This window comes from Nomascus leucogenys, chromosome 6 (genome assembly GCF_006542625.1).
Source record: "Nomascus leucogenys isolate Asia chromosome 6, Asia_NLE_v1, whole genome shotgun sequence".
In the NCBI taxonomy this organism is placed as follows: domain Eukaryota; kingdom Metazoa; phylum Chordata; class Mammalia; order Primates; family Hylobatidae; genus Nomascus; species Nomascus leucogenys.
In genome coordinates, this window is record NC_044386.1 from 104986834 (window position 1) to 105004668 (window position 17835).

The following is a 17835-nucleotide window of genomic DNA, read 5'->3' on the forward strand; positions in this document are numbered from 1 at the left end:
TCCTTGTTACAGAAGATTCAAATGTATAGCAGAGGGATACTGATATTCTCTCTTCTATGATTATTCAAAAGCCTATATGCATATTTACATACATGTACACACATGTGTACATACATATACCGAATATTCAACAGACTCTCAGATAAGCTCTATTTATTACAGCTGTTGCAGCTGAACACAACTAGGTTTGTAAATATTCCACTATTTTCCCATTTCACAACCCTCTTTCCTTAACTGATAGTACAACTTTAACACAGGTTGCTTCAAGAACTACATAATTTTATGTAGTTGAAATGAACTAATTCTTGCTCTGTCTGTGGCTGTGAGGTCTGTCTTCTGCTCCAAGGAAAATGGGGATTATTACTTGTGGCTCATCTTTCCTCTGGCTTCCCCTCAGGCACAGACCGGAGAATTCACTACATGATCAGCAAGGGTGGCAGTGAGGCTCTTCTGCAGACCCTGGTAGACACAGCGAGGACAGCTCCTCCAGACTATGACATCCTCCTGCCTCTCTTCCGGCTGCTGGCCAAAGTTGGCCTAAGAGGTACTGGTACTCCAAGACCTAAAGCTGACTGAAAGGGCACTTCTAGGGTTGTTATCATGAGTGCAATTTGGGAAGCTTTGGTGGAGAAGCACAGGGAGAAAGTGGCAGGGAGGTTCTGGACACCTTGATGGTGATGGCAGGACCAGCCCCATAGGAGAGGCCATTTTGTTGACTTTGATGTCAGCTCATCCAAGGTATGGTGCTCAGGACACAGCCCAGAACGAACATGGGCTACATGGGGCATGGATCATATGGGGGAAAGGAGGGGAGATACTCCAATGCAGTTTTTAATTATTTTAAAAATAAATGGAACATGTCTAAAAGTTGCATCACAAGGTTGTGGAGAAAAAGGAACACTTATACACTGTTGGTGGGAGTATAAGTTAGTTCACCCATTGTGGAAAACAGTGATTCCTCAAAGACCTAAAGACAGAAATACCATTCGATCCAGCAATCCCATTACTGGGTATATACCCAAAGGAATATAAATAATTCTATTATAAAGACACCTGCACGCATTTGTTCATTGCAGCACTATTCACAATTACAAAGACATGGACTGAACCTAAATGCCCATCTAGACTGGATAAAGAAAATATGGTACATATACACCATGGAAGACTATACAGCCATAAAAAAGAATAAGATCATGTCCTTTGCAGGGACATGGGTGGAGCTGGAGGCCATTATCCTTAGCAAACTAAAGCAGAAACAGAAAACCAAATACCTCATGCTGTCACTTACAAGTGGGAGCTAAATGATGAGAACACATGGACATAGAGGGGAACAACACACACTTGGGCCTGTCAGAGGATGGAGGGTAAGAGGAGGGAGAGGATTAGAAAAAATAACTAATGGATACTAGCTTAATACCTGGATGCTGAAATAATCTGTACAAGAAACCCCCATGACACAAGTTTACCTATGTAACAAACCTGCATATTTACCCTTGAACTTAAAATAAAAGTTAAAAAAAGAAAGTCTATCATATAAGTGTACTAGTTTCCTAGAGCTGCCATGACGAATTGCCACAAACTGATTAGCTTAACATACTAGAAGACTGTTAGGAGGTCAGAAGTCCAAAATCAAGGTGTTGGCAGGGTTGGTTCCTTCTAGAGTCTCTGAGGGAGAATCAGTTCCATGCCCCTGTCCTCTGAGGGTTGCCAGAAATCCTTGGTGTTTCTTGGACTGTAGATGCATCACTCCAATCTCTGCCTCCATCTTCACATGATGTTCTCCTCTGTATCATTTCCTCTTTATGTAAGGACATCAGTCATAGGATTTAGGGCCCACTCCAATTTGTAATAAAATCTGCAAAGATTCTATTTCCCAAAAGAATAACATTCTGAGCTTCTGGGTGGACATGAATTTTTTGGGGCCACTATTCAATCCATTACAAGTCACACAGAAGTGGAACATTCCTAGTTGAAGGGAAGATGGAGGAAGGGCCTAGAGTTCTTTCCATTTAGGCTCCAGAGTCATTTCTCTTTCACCAAGGAAAACCCTGAAACATTTCCCTAAAACTCTAGAAGTTCTTGGAGCACATTTCAAAAGCATGGGTACTCAGGACTCATGCAGACATTGCAAACGAGTCGCAAGTGTTAAGTTCTAATTGTGTGCTGAGTCTTATATAGGTCACAGCTGAGAAGCTCAGATCCTCTGAAAAGTCGACCTTTGATATCCAGTGCTATCAGTGGCAGCCAAGTGCCCAGGGGTTCTGGAGCACTCTTCCTTTCAATATTTGGATCTCCACTCTGAGTCCATTCAACATTCTGCTGATAATGATGGAGAACTAGGCTTTTGCCAACACCTGCATGAGCGTGTCCCAGAAAAAATCAATACAATTCGTTCAGTGAATATTCAACAGATGTTTACTGCATGTCTCCTAGGGCCAGGTGCTTTAGGCACTAGGAACACCATGATGACCAAGGCAGTTAAGGACCTGCTCTCATGGAACTTATGTTCAAGTGGAGAAGGCCAGCAAATCAACAAATAACTTGATGATAGCAGACTATGATGAGGGCTGTAAGAGGAAGCAAGAGTGATGCTACTTTAGACTGGCGTGGTCAGGAGAGGTGACATTGGAGCTAAAACTTGAAGAATGAGAAGTCAGTAAAGCAAAGAGTGAGCCAGGTGGACTCCTGGAAAGGACCACAGAGACTTGATATATACCTCAGTCATAAATGGTATAAGCTGGAGAGTCAGACCTGGGTTTCAAGCCTGGCCCTGACACTTGTTAGCTGTGTGACCTTGGGCAAAGTACTTAAACTTTCTGAGCATTGTGCCCTCATGTATGAAATAGAGCTATCTATACAGTTGGTCTTCCATTTCTGTGGGTTCTGCACCCATGGATTCAGTTAACCTTGGATTGAAAATATTTAAAAAAATTGTATCTGTACTAAACATGTACAAACTTTTTCTTGTCATTATTCCCTAAACAATACAGTATAACAACGATTTACATAGCATTTACATTAGATTAAGTATTACAGTAATCTAGAGATAATGTAAGGTCTGAGGATGTGTGTAGATTATATGCAAATACCACACCATTTTATATCAGGGACTTGAGCATCTGTGGATTTTGGAATCTGTGGGGATCCTGGAACCAATCCCACATGGGCACTGCGGGATGACTCTACTTAATTCCAGGGTACTGTGAGGATTAAACAAAGTATTGCATGTCACATGCTTATCATATGTTCAGGGCCCTGGCAAACTAGGGTCATACAGGTTTTATAGGAGAAAGAGAGAGATGAGAGATACACCAGGCCAGTGATTTCCAAGTTATTCACCTTGATATTACTATTGTAATGATTACTATCACCACAGTTTCTGCCATCAAGGGGTTATAGTCCTTGACACTGACATCCAAGTTGCCATGGGCTGACCTGAACAGAAAAGAAATGAGGTTGGCTGCTCATGAAGGAATGGGATAGATATCTCTTTTCTGATGAAGGGAATGGGTTACGTAGGTTTAGTTACATCCTCTTTGCTGGTGTCCTTTGGTCCAGAGGTACATATCAGTAAACCAGGTTTAGGATTTTATTTCTGTTTTACTCATTTCTACTTGCGATAAATCTGATAGTGATGTATTCTTGCAAAAACAGGATGATTTAGACATCACCCATTGACAGGTATAATAGTGGGGACAAAGAACAGAAAATAAGTATTTCTTTTTTTATGCTTATTTTCTAATTATTAAAATAATAAGGACTATTTGTAACACTAGGTGTCAGGTTATTTGGAGCGGTAATTTAGAAATATTAGAGGGGAAATAGGGGGCGTATCAAGATGGCCCAATAGAAACAGCTCCAGTCTGCAGCTCCCAGCGTGATTGATGCAGAAGACGGGTGATTACCGCACTTCCAACTGAGGTATCTGGTTCATCTCACTGGGACTGGTTGGACAGTAAGTGCAGCCCACAGAAGGCAAGCTGAAGCAGGGCAGGGCGTCGCTTCACCTGAGAAGCACAAGGGATTGGGGGATTTCCCTTTCCTAGGCGAGGGAAGCTCTGCCAGACTACCTGGAAAAATGGGGCACTCTCGCTTAAATACTGTACTTTTCCCAAAGTTAGCAACCTGCAGACAAGGTAATTCTCTCCTGTGCCTGGCTTGGTGGGTCCCATGCCCACGGAGCCTTGCTCACTGCTAGCACAGCAGTCTGAGATCAATCTGCAAGGTGGCAGCCTGACTTGGGGAGGGGCGTCCGCCATTGCTGAGGCCTGACTAGGTAAACAAAGCCGGGAAGCTCAAACTGTGCAGAGCCCACCACAGCTCATCAAGGCCTACTGCCTCTAGACTCCACTTCTATGGGCAAGGCATAGCTGAACAAAAGGCAGCAGACAACTTCTGCAGACTTAAACATCACTGTCTGACAACTCTGAAGAGAGCAGTCATTCTCCCAGCACGGCGTTTGAGCTCTGAGAACAGACAGACTGCCTCCTCAAGTGTGTCTCTGACCCCCACGTAGCCTAACTGGGAGACATCTCCTAGTAGGGGCCGACTGACACCTCATGTAGGCAGCTGCCCCTCTGGAACGAAGCTTCCAGAGGAAGGATCAGGCAGCAATATTCGCTGTTCTGCAATACTTGCGTTCTGCAGCCTCCACTGGTGATACCCAGGCAAACAGGGTCTGAAGTGGAACTCCAGCAAACTCCAACAGACCTGCAGTTGAGGGACCTGACTGTTAGAAGGAAAGCTGACAAACAGAAAGGAATAGCATCAACATCAACAAAGATCATCTACACCAAAACCCCAACTGTAGATCACCAACATCAAAGACCAAAGGTAGATAAAATCACAAAGATGGGGAGAATACAGAGCAAAAAAGCTGAAAATTCTAAAAATCCGAGCATCTCTTCTCTTCCAAAGGATCGCAACTCCTCACCCGCAGCAGAACAAAATTGGATGGAGAATGACTGACAAGTTGACAGAAGTAGGCTTCAAAAGGTCGGTAATAACAAACTTCTCTGAGCTAAAGGAGGATGTTCGAATCTATTGCAAGGAAGCTAAAAACCTTGAAAAAAGATTAGACAAATGGCTAACTAGAATAAACAGTGTGGAGAAGACCTTAAATGACCTGATGGAGCCGAAAACCATGGTGCAAGAACTTCGTGATGCATGCACAAGCTTCAATAGCCAATTCGATCAAATGGAAGAAAGGGTATCAGTGATTGAAGATCAAATTAATGAAATAAAGTGAGAAGACAAGATTAGAGAAAAAAGAGTAAAAAGAAATGAACAAAGCCTCGAAGAAATATGGGACAATGTGAAAAGACCAAATCTACATTTGACTGGTGTACCTGAAAGTGATGGGGAGAATGGAACCAAGTTGGAAAACACTTTTCAGGATATCGTCCAGGAGAACTTCCCCAACCTAGCAAGGGAGGCCAGCATTCAAATTTGGGAAATACGGAGAACGCCACAAAGATACTCCTCAAGAAGAGCAACCCCAAGACACATAAGTGTCAGATTCACCAAGGTTGAAATGAAGGAAAAAGTGTTAAGGGCAGCCAGAGAGAAAAGTCGGGTTACTCACAAAGGGAAGCCAATCAGACTAACAGCAGATCTCTCGGCAGAAACCCTATAAACCAGGAGAGAGTGGGGGCAATAGTCAACATTCTTAAAAGAATTTTCAACCCAGAATTTCATATCCAGCCAAATTATGCTTCGTAAGTGAAGGAGAAATAAAATCTTTTACAGACAAGCAAATGCTGAGAGATTTTGTCACCACCAGGCCTGCCTTACAAGATCTCCTGAAGGAAGCACTAAACATGGAAAGAAACAACTGGTACCAGCCTCCCACTACAGAAACATGCCAAATTGTGAAGACCATTGATGCTAGGAAGAAACTATATCAGTTAACGGGCAAAATAACCAGCTGACATCATAATGACAGGATCAAATTTACACATAACAATATTAACTTTAAATGTAAATGGGCTAAATGCTCCAATTAAAAGACACAGACTGGCAAATTGGATAAAGAGTCAAGACCCATCAGAGTGCTGTATTCAGGAGACCCATCTCACATGTAAAGATGCACATAAGCTCAAAATAAAGGGATGGAAGAAGACCTACCAAACAAATGGAAAGCAAAAAAAAGCAGGGGTTGCAATCCTAGTCTCTGATAAAACAGACTGTAAACCAACAAATATCAAAAGAGACGAAGAAGGCCATTACATAATGGTAAAGGGATCAATTCAACAAGAAAAGCTAACTATCCTAAATATATATGAACCCAATAGAGGAGCTCCCGGATTAATAAAGCAAGTCCTTAGAGACCTACAAAGAGACTTGGACTCCCACACAATAATAATGGGAGACTTTAACATCCCACTGTCAATATTAGACAGATCAATGAGACAGCAGGTTAACAAAGATATCCAGGACCTGAACTCAGCTCTGCAACAAGCAGACCTAATACACATCTACAGAACTCTCCACCCCAAATCAACAGAATATATATTCTTCTCAGCACCACATCACACTTATTCTAAAATAGACCACATAATTGGAAGTAAAGCACTCCTCAGCCAATGTAAAAGAACAGAAATCACAACAAACTGTCTTTCAGACCACAGTGCAATGATATTAAAACTCAGGATTAAGAAACTCACTCAAAACCGCACAACTACATGGAAACTGAACAACCTGCTCCTGAATGACTACTGGGTACATAATGAAATGAAGACAGAAATAAAGATGTTCTTTGAAACCAATGAGAACAAAGACACAACATACCAGAATAGCTGGGACACATTTAAAGCAGTGTGTAGAGGGAAATTTATAGCACTAAATGCCCACAAGAGAAAGCAGGAAAGATCTATAATCAACATCCTAACATCACAATTAAAAGAACTAGAGAAGCAGGAGCAAACAAATTCAAAAGCTAACATAAGGCAAGAAATAACTAAGATCAGAGCAGTACTGAAAGAGATAGAGACACAAAAAACCCTTCAAAAAATCAATGAATCCAGGATCTGTTTTTTTGAAAGATCAACAAAATTGATAGACCACTAGCAAGGCTAATAAAGAAGAAAAGAAGAATCAAATAGATGCAATAAAAAATGATAAAGGGGATATCACCACCGATCCCACAGAAATAGAAACTACCATCAGAGAATACTATAAACACCTCTATGGAAATAAACTAGAAAATCTAGAAGAAATGGATATATTCCTGGACACATTCACCTTCCCAAGACTAAACTAGGAACAAGTTGAATCTCTGAATAGATCAATAACAGGCTCTGAAATTGAAGCAACAATTAATAGCCTACCCACCAAAAAAAGTCCAGGACCACAGGGATTCACAGCCGAATTCTACCAGAGGTACAAGGAGGAGCTGGTACCATTCCTTCTGAAACTATTCCAATCAATAGAAAAAGAGGGAATTCTCCCTAACTCATTTTATGAGGTCAAAATCATCCTGATACCAAAGTCTGGCAGAGACACAACAAAAAGGATTTTAGACCAATATCCCTCATGAACATTGATGCAAAAATCCTCAATAAAATACTGGCAAACTGAATCCAGCAGCACATCAAAAAGCTTATCCACCACAATCAAATTGGCTTCATCCCTGGATGCAAGGCTGGTTCACCATACACAAATCAATAAACATAATCCATCACATAAACAGAACCAATGACAAAAACCACATGATTATCTCAATAGATGCAGAAAAGTCTTCAACAAAATTCAACAGCCCTTCATGCTAAAAACTCTCAATAAACTAGATATTGATGGAACGTATCTCAAAATAATCAGAGGTATTTATGACAAACCCACAGCCAATATCATACTGAATGGGCAAAAAACTGGAAGCATTCCCTTTGAAAACTGGCACAAGACAAGGATGCCCTATCTCACCACTCCTATTCAACATAGTGTTGGAAGTTCTCGCCAGGGCAATCAGGCAAGAGAAGGAAATAAAGGCTATTCAATTAGGAAAAGAGGAAGTCAAATTGTCCCTGTTTGCAGATGACATGACTGTATATCTAGAAAACCCCATCATCTCAGCCCAAAATCTCCTTAAGCTGATAAGCAACTTCAGCAAAGTCTCAGCATACAAAATCAATGTGCAAAAATCACAAGCATTCTTATACACCAATAACAGACAAACAGATAGCCAAATCATAAGTGAAATCCCTTTCACAATTGCTTCAAAGAGAATAAAATACCTAGCAATCCAACTTATAAGGGATGCGAAGGACCTCTTCAAGGAGACCTACAAATCACTGCTCAGCGAGATAAAAGATGACACAAACAAATGGAAGAACATTCCATGCTCATGGATACGATAAATCAATATCGTGAAAATGGCCATACTGCCCAAGGTAATTTACAGCTTCAATGCCATCCCCATCAAGCTACCAATGACTTTCTTCACAGAATTGGAAAAAACTACTTTAAAGTTCATATGGAGCCAAAAAAGAGCCCGCATTGCCAAGAAAATACTAAGCAAAAAGAACAAAGCTGGAGACATCATGCTACCTGACTTCAAACTCTACTACAAGCCTACAGTAACCAAAATAGCATGGTACTGGTACCAAAACAGATAGACCAATGGAACAGAACAGAGGACTCAGAAATAACACCACACATCTACAACGATCGATCTGATCTTTGACAAACCTGACAAAAAGAAGAAATGGGGAAAGGATTCCCTATTTAATAAATGGTGCTGGGAAAACTGGCTAGCCATATGTACAAAGCTGAAAGTGGATCCCTTCCTTATATCTTATGCACAAATTAATTCAAGATGGATTAGAGACTTAAATGTTAGACCTAAAACCATAAAAACCCCAGAAGAAAACCTAGGCAGTACCATTCAGGACATAATCATGGGCAAGGACTTCATGACGAAAACACCAAAAGCAATGGCAACAAAAACCAAAATAGACACATGGGATCTAATTAAACTAAAGAGCTTCTGCACAGCAAAAAAAACTACCATCAGAGTGAACAGGCAACCTACAGAATGGGAGAAAAATTTTGCAATCTACCCATCTGACAAAGGGCTAATATCCACAATCTACAAAGAACTCAAACAAATTTACAAGAAAAAAACAACCCCATCAAAAAGTGGGCAAAGGATATGAACAGACACTTCTCAAAAGAAGACATTTATGCAGCCAACAGACACGTGAAAAAATGCTCATCATCACTGGTCATCAGAGAAATGCAAACCAAAACCACAATGAGATACCATCTCACCCCAGTTAGAAACAACAGGTGCTGGAGATGATGTGGAGAAATAGAAATGCTTTTACGCTGTTGGTGGGAGTGTAAATTAGTTCAACCATTGTGGAAGACAGTGTGGTGACTCCTCAAGGATCTAGAACTAGAATTACCATTTGACCCAGCAATCCCATTACTGAGTATATACCCAAAGGATTGTAAATCATGCTACTATAAAGACACATGCACACGTATGTTTATTGCGGCACCATTGATGACAGCAAAGACTTGGAACCAACCCAAATGTCCATCAATGATAGACTGGATTAAGAAAATGTGGCACATATACACCATGGAATACTATGCAGCCATAAAAAATGATGAGTTCATGTCCTTTTCAGGGACATGGATGCAGCTGGAAACCATCATTCTGAGCAAACTATCACAAGGACAGAAAACCAAACACTGCATGTTCCCACTCATAGGTGGGAATCGAACAATGAGATCACGTGGATACAGGGCGGTGAACATCACACACCAGGGCCTGTAGAGGGGTGGGGGGCTGGGGGAGGGATAGCATTAGGAGATATAGCTACTGTAAATGATGGGTTGATGGGTGCAGCAAACCAACACAGCACATGTATACATATGTAACAAAACTGCACATTGTGCACATGTACCCTAGAACTTAAATTATTTTTTAAAAAAGAAAGAAATATTGGAGGTGAAAATTTTATTTTCTTAAAAATGTGTTTTGCCTTTTTATTTTGAAAACTCTCATGTAGAAAGATGGCCTGTTATATACCTAAAACTTAGTTCTAACCATTGTTAACATTTTGCCATATTTTCTTCACCTATTTATTTTTATCTGAAATATTTTAAGAGAAATTGAAGGTTAGCATTTTCTTCCTAAATCCTTTCAAGTGCATTTCTTTGAAAAGAGACATTTCCCTACATAATCACAATACCATTATTACAAACCTAATAAAATTAAAAATACATGCGTAATTTATATTCATTCCAATTTCTCCAAATGTTCCCAACTGTCTTTTATAGACATAGTCAAAGCAAGATCCAATCCAAGTTGACATATTACATTTGAATGTTATATTAAGAACTATATTAATATTAAGAATATTCAGTATTCTTAATTCTAGAATTGTCTTTAAAAGGAAAAATTTTATTCCCAGTTGAACTGTGGTTAATGTATGAGGACAACCTAAATATAGGGTCTTGAGAATTATTCAACCCACAAGCTTCCATGTAAATATGTGTAGCCTGAATTAGCTCTTTTGATTCATTTGGTTCTAGTGGGGACATATTTAGCAGCATTTGTCACTAGGTCTGAAAAATGTCTTTGGCTATGATTATCCTTCTCCTTCACCATCTTCCCCTTCCTCCACTCCACTCATTGTACAATCCAGAATCAATGTGAAGTGCAGCTAAGATAGATTGATTTGTGTTCTTAGATAAAAAGATTGGACGGAAGGCCCTGGAATTGGAAGCACTTGATGTGACACTGATTCTGGCCAGGAAGAACCTATCCCATGGCCAGAACCTCCTCCACTGTCTCTGGGCTCTGCGTGTGTTTGCCTCCAGTGGTAAGTGACTCTACTGTGGCTCTCGGGGATGGCTTCCAAACCTGGGCTGGGACACATGGAAACTGCATGAGGGTCTGGTTGGAAGAAAAGCATGGGTGAGAGATACATACAGTGGTCCCAGCCAGATAAATAAAAGAAGCTGACAATCCAGAGGCTGTGGAGGTGAGAAGTTACTTCTTCATCTTCTCCTTAGCTGGGTAGAGCTCTTGAGTCTGCTCCTAGACATGGACTTCAATATTGTTTCTCCTTGGCAGTTACACATTACAGCATTCTAGGCTTTTCTATTAGTACCACAAGGTAAAAAAGATCTATGACAGGAGAAGGGCAGACTTTATTTAGTCCTTGTCACATTCAAGTGTTATATCTGGGCAGAATGACTCTCACATCACAAATCTCCCTACCATATTCCTGAAATTACTCATTGATTACAACATCCCTTACCATTTTAAAAAAACCCATGATCCTTCTCAACAGGGTCCTCCAGGTAATTATTAGGAAGATCATAGCTCAGTTGATACTTATTTGCTATCTCTTGATTTGACTTATTTCTAATTATCATAGTAATTTTGTATTTAGACCCATAATTTTATAGCTTAGAAAAAGAAACTTTAAAGAGTAAAGCAGGGCCAGCCATGGTGGCTCACGCCTGTAATCCTAGCACTTTGGGAGGATGAAGTGGTCAGATCGCTTGAGCCCAGGAGTTTGAGACCAGCTTGGTCTCTACTAAAAATACAAAAAATTAGCTGGATGTGGTGGCATGTGCCTATAGTCCCAGCTACTTGGAAGGCTGAGGTAGGAGAATCACTTGAGCCCAGGAAGTCAAAGCTGCAGTGAGCAGTGATTGTGCCCCTGCACTCCAGCCTGGGTGACAGAGTGAGACCTTGTCTTAAAAAAAAAAGTGAAGCAATTGCTTGAATTCATACAGATAAAAAGTCAGGAGGGTGGAATTTCTAACTCCAGAACTCATTTAAATTCTATTCCATATGGAAACTTTTTATTAATACATTAGATCCTATACCTCCTATCTCATATGTAATGAGCATAGACTTTCATTTCTCCTTTCTGAGTTCCCTTCCTATGAAATGAAAGTGACAATTATTTAGAGGTTATATAGTCAACAGGGGAAAGAACGTGGGCTTAGAGCCAAAAAGACCTGAGTTTGACTGTGGTTCTTTTTTTAATGAGTCATGAAGCATGAATACTTAACCTGTTGAACCTCAGTTTCATCCTTTACAAAATTATAGTAGTAATAATGATTACTATTACTCTGCTAGGGCTGCCTTAATATCTTAACAAAATACTACAGTCTGTGTGGCTTAAACAAAAGAAATGTATTTTCTCACTTTTTTTCTTTTTTTTTTTGAGATGAAGTCTCACTCTGTTGCCCAGGCTGGAGTGCACGGGTATGACCTTAGCTCGCTGTAATCTCTGCCTCCCAGGTTCAAGCAATTCTCTTGTCTCAGCCTCCCGAGTAGCTGGGATCACAGAGAGCTGCCATCATGCCTGGCTAATTTTTATATTTTAGTAGGGACAGGGTTTCACCATGTTGGTCAGGCTGGTGTCGAACTCCTGATCTCAGGTGATCTGCGCACCCTGGCCTCCCAAATTACTGGGATTACAGGCGTGAGCCACCATGCCCTTTTTTCCTCACATTTTTGAAGGCTACAAATTGGAGCTCAGGATGTCGGCGGGTTTGGTTTCTACTGGCCCTTCTCTTTGGCTTCCAGATGGCTGTCTGCTCCCTGTGTCCTCACAAGGTCTCTCTTATATGCTTGGGCATCCTTGATGTTTCTTTGTGTGTCCAAATTCTCCCTTCTTATAAGGACATAAGTCCACATAAGACTAGGACCCATCTCAATGGCCTCATTTTAACATAATTCCCTCTCTAAAGGTCCTATCTCCAGATATAGTCCTACTCCAAGGGACTGAAGATTAGGGCTTCAACGTATGAATTTAGGAGTGGACACAACTAGCCACAATGGAGCTCATAGACTTGGTAGATGGGGTGAATAGGAGAATGTTCATGGGCATGTTTGTCACATGGCAACTGCTTGATAATTGCTAATTTCTTTTCCCTGCCCTATGCTTTTCCCTTAGTCTTTTGAAATAGTAGAATGAGTACAGATATGGGGAGTTAATAGGTGACTTTTTATTTCTTTTCTTTTTTTTTTTTTTTTTTTTGAGATGGAGTCTCGCTCTGTCGCCCAGGCTGGAGTGTAGTGGCGCAATCTCGGCTCACTGCAAGCTCCGCCTCCCGGGTTCACGCCATTCTCCTGCCTCAGCCTCTCCGTGTAGCTGGGACTACAGGCACCGGCCACCACACCTGGCTAATTTTTTGTATTTTTTAGTAGAGACGGGGTTTCACTGTGGTCTTGATCTCCTGACCTCGTGATCCACCCGCCTCGGCCTCCCAAAGTGCTGGGATTACAAGCATGAGCCACCGCACCCGGCCGTGACTTTTTATTTCTAATTACCCCAAGAACTACTAAAATGCCTAATTTTTTTCTTTTCTTTCTTTCTTCTTTCTTTCTTTCTTTCTTTCTTTCTTTCTTTCTTTCTTTCTTTCTTTCTTTCTTTCTTCCTTTCTTCCTTTCTTTCTTTCCTTCCTTCCTTCCTTCCCTCCCTCCCTCCCTCCCTCCCTCCCTCCCTCCCTCCCCCCTTTCTTTCTTTCTCTCTTTCTTTCTTTCTTTCTTTCTTTCTTTCTTTCTTTCTTTCTTTCTTTCTTTCTTTCTTTCTTTCTTTCTTTCTTTCTTTCTTTCTTTCTTGACAGTCTCATTCTGTCACCCAGGCTGGAATGTAGTGGAATGATCTTGGCTCACTGCAGCCTCTGCCTCCTGGGTTCAAATGATTCTTGTGCCTTAGCCTCCTGAGTAGCTGGGATTACAGGTGTGCATTACTACACCTGGCTAATTTTTGTATTTTTAGTAAAGACGGAGTTTCACCAGGTTGGCCAGGCTGGTCTTGAACTCCTGACCTCAGGTGATCCACCCACCTCAGCCTCCCAAAGTGCTGGGATTATAGGTGTGAGCCACTGTGCCCGGCCACAATAACCTGATTTTCGTTGGTAAATTCTCTTAATAAGCATGGAGGATTCATAAAAAGAAAGTTTTTCTGGGGGAATAATGGGATAGATGCTTGAATCCTTGTTTGAAGACGGAGCCTCTACTCACCCATCTCCCATATATTGACCTGAAAACTAGAGAGCATTAGGGAAAGACTGAGAAGGTTTGTATACACCCATCTCTAATAAAGGAAAAGAGGAACTGTGGCTTTGTATAAAGGACAAGTCTCATTAATGAATAGACAGAAGGTGTGCCACCCACGTTTGCAGTGTGCCAGCAGAGCAAAATTTGAAGCATTTCCTGGTTTCCTAAAGCATAAATAGGCTGAAAAACTTGCCTTCCTTAAATATAATGGTTATGGAGATTTAGAATAATTCCTTCAGCTGGAGTTCTGAGAAGTTCTGGGATTTTCCTGTGGGTATGAGGAGGTGGCTATCTGATTCATCTTCTAAGCCTATGTTGATTGTACCAACTCACTTTTCCATAAGGTATTTAAAAAAATTATACTGTCACTCTCTATATATTGACTTTACTGATGAGAGGCAAGCAGAGTTCAAGAAGCCAGTGGATTACTATCTTTTCCATGAATTGTTAGCCACTGTTGAATGTTCCAGCAAAGCTTTCTAAACAGCTCCTATCTTCACAAGATGTTGGCTGGAACCCTAATGGGTCTGTGAGATCCAATGAACCCTTTAGAAGTTCTCAGATGGCCAATGAGGATGTTCACAGAGCTGTCGGAGCTCTAACTTCGGACAGGCATCCACAAAGGTGAACTCAGTGAGGATTTCTTTCTGTTGTCGTCTTCCAATTTCAAGCCTAAAATCTTCCATGTTAGAATCAGTGCTTTTAAAATTAACTCCTCCCTTACTCAATACCAGAATTTTTTTTAATTACTTGCCAAGAGTTTTCTCTAGTCTGTTTTCCCAATTCGGAAATAAGAGCTGAGTGAGTAGCCACAAGAGTGGAAGATTGATGGGCAGGACTAGGTTGCCAAATCTCTGAATTTTGATCCAGGCAATTACTTCATGTACTAGCCTCAGGAGGGACATATGCATAGACGATGTTCCAGGAACATGCACTCTGCAATAATAGCAAAGACATCAGCCTCAGTCTCTATCTGAGAGACTGTAGTGAGATGAGGAGTCTTCAGATTTCCATCTAGCTTCCTTTCCTGAGGGTTGGAGCCGTTCAGTATCAGCCACCCTTGTTTCCCTCTCTTTGCTTCTCTAAGACCTCTTGTTCCCACTCACTTTTCTCAGATCAAGGTTAGCCTAAAGCACAAGGCATTCATAGGTCTTTGTCTCAAAAACATGAGTCCAATGGAGGAAAGACAGATGAGTGTCTGTGGACTCCTCTTACTTTCTGACATGAGCAGAGCTCTACCTAAAGTGTTCTAAGTGGAGTAGGGTACTGGGAATGTTGGAGAGATGCTAGGGCCTCCTTGGAGACAAGAGTAACATCCAAAAGTTGTATTTACCTAACCAGATACCTCTTTGGAGTTTCTTTCTATCATTCAGATCTATGACAATGTTTGGATAATCACCCAATTGGCCAAAAAGGCAAAAACTTCCCAGTCTAGTTACTGCTGAGCAGGAAGAACTGATTCTTCATTTGACATTCTAGATGGGGCACAGTCAAGTCATTACCTTAGTCATGGGAGACCCCAGAATGACATTATAGAGGAACATGCAACCAGAGTGGAAAAGAAAGGGAGCTATCTTGTTTATCAGGTTGCCCCTTAAAGATTTAAAGGAGTCAATCCAAGTTGTATTGAGCCTTAACTCATCCACTTGTGACCATAACTACTGTGCTTTTGTCTTTCTTAGTCTCCATGGGAGCCATGCTGGGAATTAACGGAGCCATGGAACTGCTTTTCAAGGTTATTACTCCTTACACCCGAAAGCGCACCCGAGCCATCAGGTACAGAGTGCCATGTGATACTTCTGCCCCTTTTGTAACAGGTGGAGAGTTGGAGATTGCCCCACATGTATTTTTATGATGCTTCCAGCTCAGTTTAGTGGTCACTTCTCCCTTGGAAATATGATACCATGTCTTTATCCCTTCGCGGCTTACATCCCTCCACACCCGTGAGTCATTTCCTCTAATTCTCATGATAACCCCGAATGGTATATTATTATTCTGTTTTTCAGACGAGGAAGTTAAAATGTGTCGAGAGCCTTATCCAAGGTCACCATGCTAGGAAATAGTAGAGTTGAGATTTGATTCCAGATCTTTCAGACTCAAAACCTCATGTTATTTTTGCCTGAAGCCCTCAGGTATATACTTTTTACTCATAGCAAATCTACCATAAATAAATATAATCCTCAAAAAACATTTCAGAAATGACAGGGTCTCTAAAGAGACAGACAGTTGAACTTCTGGCATGAGTTCTGGGCCTTATAATAGTCCATCATGGTCATGTGCTAGTCTTGAGATGTATTTTTATGATTGGAAAATGAAACTCAGCCTGTTCTCCCTGCCTCTGTTTGCTGGAGTGGAGTGAATCATCAAGTTAAAAAGGGAGATGGTTAGACATGAAGGCTTTAGAGATATTCGGGACTATTAAGATCTATCATTTATGGGAGTGACTCAGCGAGGACCTTGAAAGAATGTTAGAAGAAATTCAGCCAATTTCCAGGATAGATGGGATCATTTGGCAAGTAACGTTTCCATGCCCAACCATGATATTTTCTGCATCCCAGCATCAATCTTAGGCTCATGTTCCACCTGATTATTTTTCTCTTGGGTCACTACAGTTATGCCATTATCATCCATTCTCACCTGCAGCTCTCTACACCAAGCATTTTGTAGAGTGAAATACATTATATCTCAGTGAAAAAAAATTCTCATCCAATAAGTTGAGAAATACTGGATTGAATACTGGTTTCTTTACTGTAAGACTTCTCAGAGCCTTTGTAAAGCCAATACATATTGAGAATATTTGTTATTTAGTATACCCTGATCCAAAATTGATTTAATCAGGGAACTGTGTTTTTTTTTTTGTTTTTTTTTTTTTTTGAGATCACCTTTTTTAGGGGAAGGAGGGGGTCAGTGTTCTATGTCTCTCATTTTGGAAACATCTTCTCCAGGGTGTGAATTTATTGCAAGGTGGAATTCAGTTAAATTCTACTGAGAACCCTCATCTAGTAGGTAAAAAACTTCAAAGTAAAAAACTCAGAGACCAAAAAAATTTATTTTCTGTAATTATACTTTACTCCATCTTAAATTTACATTTATGTCAGAAAACAAGAAATATAAACCAGTGTCTTATGAGGAATCTAACTCAAATTAGTGAGTCTTCGGTTCATCCAGGGATTTCACTCTTCTTCCCCCACTTCCTGGGGTACATCTGAGTTCTAAGAAGCCATGGTAGTGCCGGGGTGTTGATGGAAAAACACAGACTGTCCTCAATCATCTCATGTCCATTTGGACATATATATGACTTGGATATGTCTCATTTTTATCATTGTGTGCAGGCCTTTGCTGCTGACATCTGCAGTCTCAACATGTTCTTTGGTTACCAATCTATGAACTTTATATTTCTGCCCTATTCACAAGGCTTCTTCTAATCTGATGCTGTCATAATTCAGCTGTTCAGAAGGTCAGGAATATCTGGTTTCTTCCTTTGGACTATGTGAAAATCTTTGTGATATCTGCTGGGCTCATCCACATACGGGTCTCACTCAGTCTTCTCCTCTGCCACTTGGGTACCATGTTGTTTGGAAGGCTCCCCTAGGAAGCTCTTCCCACATAACCATGGGTATCAAGGCACTAGGTCTCTTCTTTCTGGGGTGCTCATAGCTTTTATTGTCTTCCTCATTCAGGCCAAACTTGTGGGGTAGCGGGGAGAAATCAACAAAGCATAGAAACCTCCTCCTCAGAGACTCACACTAGTTGCCATTTTTAATGCTTCCTTTTCTTCCTGCAAAGGGAGTTGAATT

At 40.9% G+C, this 17835-nt stretch overlaps 1 protein-coding gene across 1 annotated transcript in view; it reads left to right on the forward strand.

Moving 5' to 3' along the window:
- The first annotated feature begins 405 nt into the window (after nucleotides 1-405).
- Nucleotides 406-17835, forward strand: part of AGBL1 (ATP/GTP binding protein like 1) — a 518802-nt gene continuing 501372 nt past the window's right edge. Inside the window, 3 exon segments of the mRNA XM_030813842.1 lie at nucleotides 406-544; nucleotides 10701-10832; nucleotides 15721-15814. Of these exon segments, the coding sequence (XP_030669702.1) occupies nucleotides 421-544; nucleotides 10701-10832; nucleotides 15721-15814 (350 nt within the window). The 5' untranslated portion in view covers nucleotides 406-420.